This window comes from Bison bison, unplaced genomic scaffold (genome assembly GCF_000754665.1).
Source record: "Bison bison bison isolate TAMUID 2011002044 unplaced genomic scaffold, Bison_UMD1.0 scf7180017864223, whole genome shotgun sequence".
NCBI lineage: Eukaryota > Metazoa > Chordata > Mammalia > Artiodactyla > Bovidae > Bison > Bison bison.
In genome coordinates, this window is record NW_011494795.1 from 2,423,815 (window position 1) to 2,427,360 (window position 3,546).

Here is a 3,546-nt window from a genome sequence, read left to right on the forward strand (position 1 = left end):
CAGCTGTGGGCCGCGCACGCCCACGAAGGTAAGGAGCGAGCCGGGCGGGCGGGCCCGGGCCGCTGTCCCCAGCACTCCCCAGCCTGCCCTCTCCCCTTTGCCCCACCGTCCCCCCTCCACACTGTGTGTGGCCTGCGGGGCCCAGCCCTGAGCCTCCGGCCTCCGCTCTGCGCTTCAAGTGCTCAGCGACAACTCCGGCTGCCGCAGGGCCTTCACACGTGCTGCTCCCTTGCAGCCCCTCACCCCAGCTCACGGGCTTGGCTCACCTCCCGCCGCGCGTTCTCCTACTCGCTTGTGACCACACATTTCATCTGTGTGCTTTTTCATGAAATACCTGTCTTCCCAGCCGGCCGAGCTCCTAGGGCCGGGCCTAGTTAGTTCCGCTCACCGCCGTCCCCCTGGCGCGTAGCTCGACAGTAACTGTAACTGTGGGAGCAGTGGGGCCAGGCACCACTGGGCTCTCTTGCTGCCGTTCTGCAGTGACACCCCTAAACGTGGCTGGGGGGTCTGCTGGTTGGCTTCCTGCCGGGCTTCCCTGGAGCCTCGGTTTCCCCTCTGTCACTGAAAGGATGGGCCTGGGGGTCGCCGCGTTCCTCCCTGCCCTGGGGCTTGGGTGGATTTTACACGCTGGGTGCTCACTGGCTCCTGGTGCCTCCTTGGGCATCCTGGGGTGTGCGCCCGGCTCCCAGAAGATCGGGGTCTTGGGAGCAGCTGCTGCAGGTTCAGGCTTTCCTGGGCCTTTCACCGCCCGCTGTCTCCCTGCTTTCTCCTCTGTGCCTCATCACTGAGCACTTCCGTCACTGTCCTGACTTGTGGGTGCCCCACACAGAGGGGGCCATCCGCCTCTGGGTCTGGGACGCTGGGCAGCCCTTCCGGGCTGGGGTCCCATCTGAGCTTCCTGCTTCCACTAGCCCCGGGGGGTGGGGGTGAGGTGGGGGCTACCTCTGGTGCCTTGTGCTATCTGCTTGCCCCCGTGCTTTCCCTGGGGCTTCCCAAATGGCGCTAGGGGTAAAGAACCCGCCTGCCAATGCAGGCGACATAAGAGACGCAGGTTCAATACCTGGGTCGGGAAGATCCCTTGGAGGAGGGCATGGCAACCCACTCCAGTGTTCTTGCCTGGAGAATTTCATGGAGAGAGGAGCCTAGCAGGCTACATACAGTCCGGAGGGTTGAAAAGGGTCGGATACAACTAAAGCAACTGAGCTCTGCCTTCCCTGACTCCCTTTTCTCCTTTGCCAACAAATACCAGTAACCAGTAATGATATCGAATCCGCAGTGTGCTTCCGCTGCACAGAGCGCGGCACAGTGGAACCCTTCATCCTCAGAACAAGCCGTGAGGGAGGGACCGTCATGCCCATTTTACAGATGCAAAAGCAGCAGGACCAAGCGCTGTTTCAGTGATGAAATGACCCATATCATGTTCCTCATTGTTTTGTGGTGGTCGTCGGCGTCCTTGCCGTTGGGGCTGCGGGAGGAGAGGCGGGCCCAGTGTGGCCAGGGATACTCTTGCCTTCCTGGCCTTGGAGGGCGTGGCAAGGGGGCATGGGGGACCCAAGCCCCTCAGGGATTGCCAGTGGGCCGGGGGTCCTGTATCACCCACAGCCCAGGCTGAGAGGCTGCCCCCCAGGGCCTGCCTGCCTCCCTGGCCTTCTGGGCCTCCTTCTCTTGTGTACTCTTTTAGGCCTCTTGTTTCTTTCTCCGTGGCCACTCTTTTCTGTCTTCTGTGGCCTGTAACTTACAGCCCTGGTTCTGGGCATCACAGGTGGGAGTGGAGGGGGCTTGAGAGGTTAGGAGGATCCCTGGTAGGAAGAATTCCTTCTTAGCAACACCTGCCTGGGAGACCCAGCAGCTGGAGATTATGCTGGGTAGGCTGAAGTTCAGAGAAGGCAAGCGACCTGCTTGAGTTACACAGGAGAGAAGTTAAACCAGTACACCCTTCAAACAAGGTCCATGTTGGGCTGAGGTTAAGAGCCCTGGTGACCTCAGTTCAAAGGCAGGCTCCTCTTTTAGGGGTGGAGTGGGGAGGGGGCCTTGGGCAAGTGGGCCTTTCTGAGCCTCAGTTTTCTCATCTGTAAAATGGGGACTTTAAGAGTATCTGCCTCATAGAATTTTTTTTTCCTCCCTGAAATGTGAGTGGGAATTGAACAAAGGCAAAGCAGTTGAAAGGGCTTGGCCTCTGATGAGGACTGCCGCCTGCGCCATCATCATCATCATCGCCCTCCCCTGGATCCAATTTGATTCCCTTCCCGGGGGATTCAGGAGTCCCAGGGGCTGCCTGGGACGGGAAGGAGGCCTGGCGTGCCAGGACTGGGAGGGGGCCGTCCTTGCCGTGGGGAGCTGGGGCTAAACCTCCGCTTCCAGCACCAGGAGGTGGGGCCTGGAAGGAGCCCCCTGGGGGGCACAGGGGTCTCAGCCGTGCCTTTTTCTCTTGCAGGCTTCTCCCACCTGCCCAGCGGGCTGTACCCACCCTACCTCCACCTGAGCCACCTGGAGCCCCCCAGCAGCGGGAGCCCCCTCCTCAGCCAGCTGGGTCAGCCCAGCATTTTCGATACCCAGAAAGGTCAGAGGGCAGGAGTGGTGGGGAGACTTGGGGGTGGGCTGTGGAATGGGGTTGGGGGGAACCACTACCCCAGCACTCCAGACTGCACCCTGGCTGTGTTTCCCAAGACTCCAGCCCCAGGCTCCCAGGGCCACCCATGGCCTTCTGGGACCTCCTAGCTACTGGGTCCTCATCTTATCCTATTGGGCCCTCTGTGCAGCTCTTAATTCTGGCCTCTCCCCCTTTCACAGATGAGGAGACTGAGGCTCAGAAAGGTTAGTAGGTGGCCGAGATGAGGTTTCAACTTGTTGTTCATCCATTTCTAGAGCTGTCCTGTCCCAAGCCACACTGCAAGCAGTGCATGTTCCTCCTCTGTGCCTTGGGGTCCAGGGTACCCTTCCGGGCCTCCCTTGGCTCTGGACCAGGCAGTGGGGGCATTGGCTCAGGTCTGCGCTCTTTCTTTGCAGATGGCTTCTACCTGCCCGCCCCGGGGGCTCCGGGCGCCCCGGGCACCCTGCACTCTCATGCGGCCTCCTCCAGGACCCCCGGCGGCCACTCCTCGGGCACCTCGACCAAAGGCGCTTCTCGGGAAGGTCCAGCCAAGGAGAGGACGGGCCGAAGCGGGGAGCCGCCCCCCCTGTTCGGCAAGAAGGACCCGCGGGCCCGGGAAGAGGCGGCTGGGCCGCGCGGTGTGGTGGACCTGACCCAAGAGGCAAGGGCGGAAGGCCGCCAGGACCGAGGGCCCCCACGCCTCCTCGAGCGCTTGTCCCCCTTCCTGGCCGAGCCGGGGCCCCTGCGGGCGCCGGGTTCAGCCACCGCCGAGTCGAAGGGCAAAAACCCGCCGCCGCCACTGTCGCTGAGCCTCTGCAACGGCACCGGCACCGGCACGGGGGACGTGGGGCTCCCCGCACTAATAGCCGAGGGGTCCCGCGGCACCAAGGACATTGCGCGCCAGGACGAGAGCGCGCGGCTGCGGCGCGCAGAGGCCCTGCTACCCGGGCCCTGCG

The 3,546-nt window shown here is 62.7% G+C and overlaps 1 protein-coding gene across 1 annotated transcript in view; it reads left to right on the forward strand.

Moving 5' to 3' along the window:
* Positions 1–3,546, forward strand: part of LOC104992807 (trinucleotide repeat-containing gene 18 protein-like) — a 38,460-nt gene that overhangs the window by 19,833 nt on the left and 15,081 nt on the right. Inside the window, exons 2-3 of the mRNA XM_010845795.1 lie at positions 2,435–2,560; positions 3,007–3,524. Of these exons, the coding sequence (XP_010844097.1) occupies positions 2,435–2,560; positions 3,007–3,524 (644 nt within the window). The remainder of the gene's footprint in view (positions 1–2,434; positions 2,561–3,006; positions 3,525–3,546) is intronic.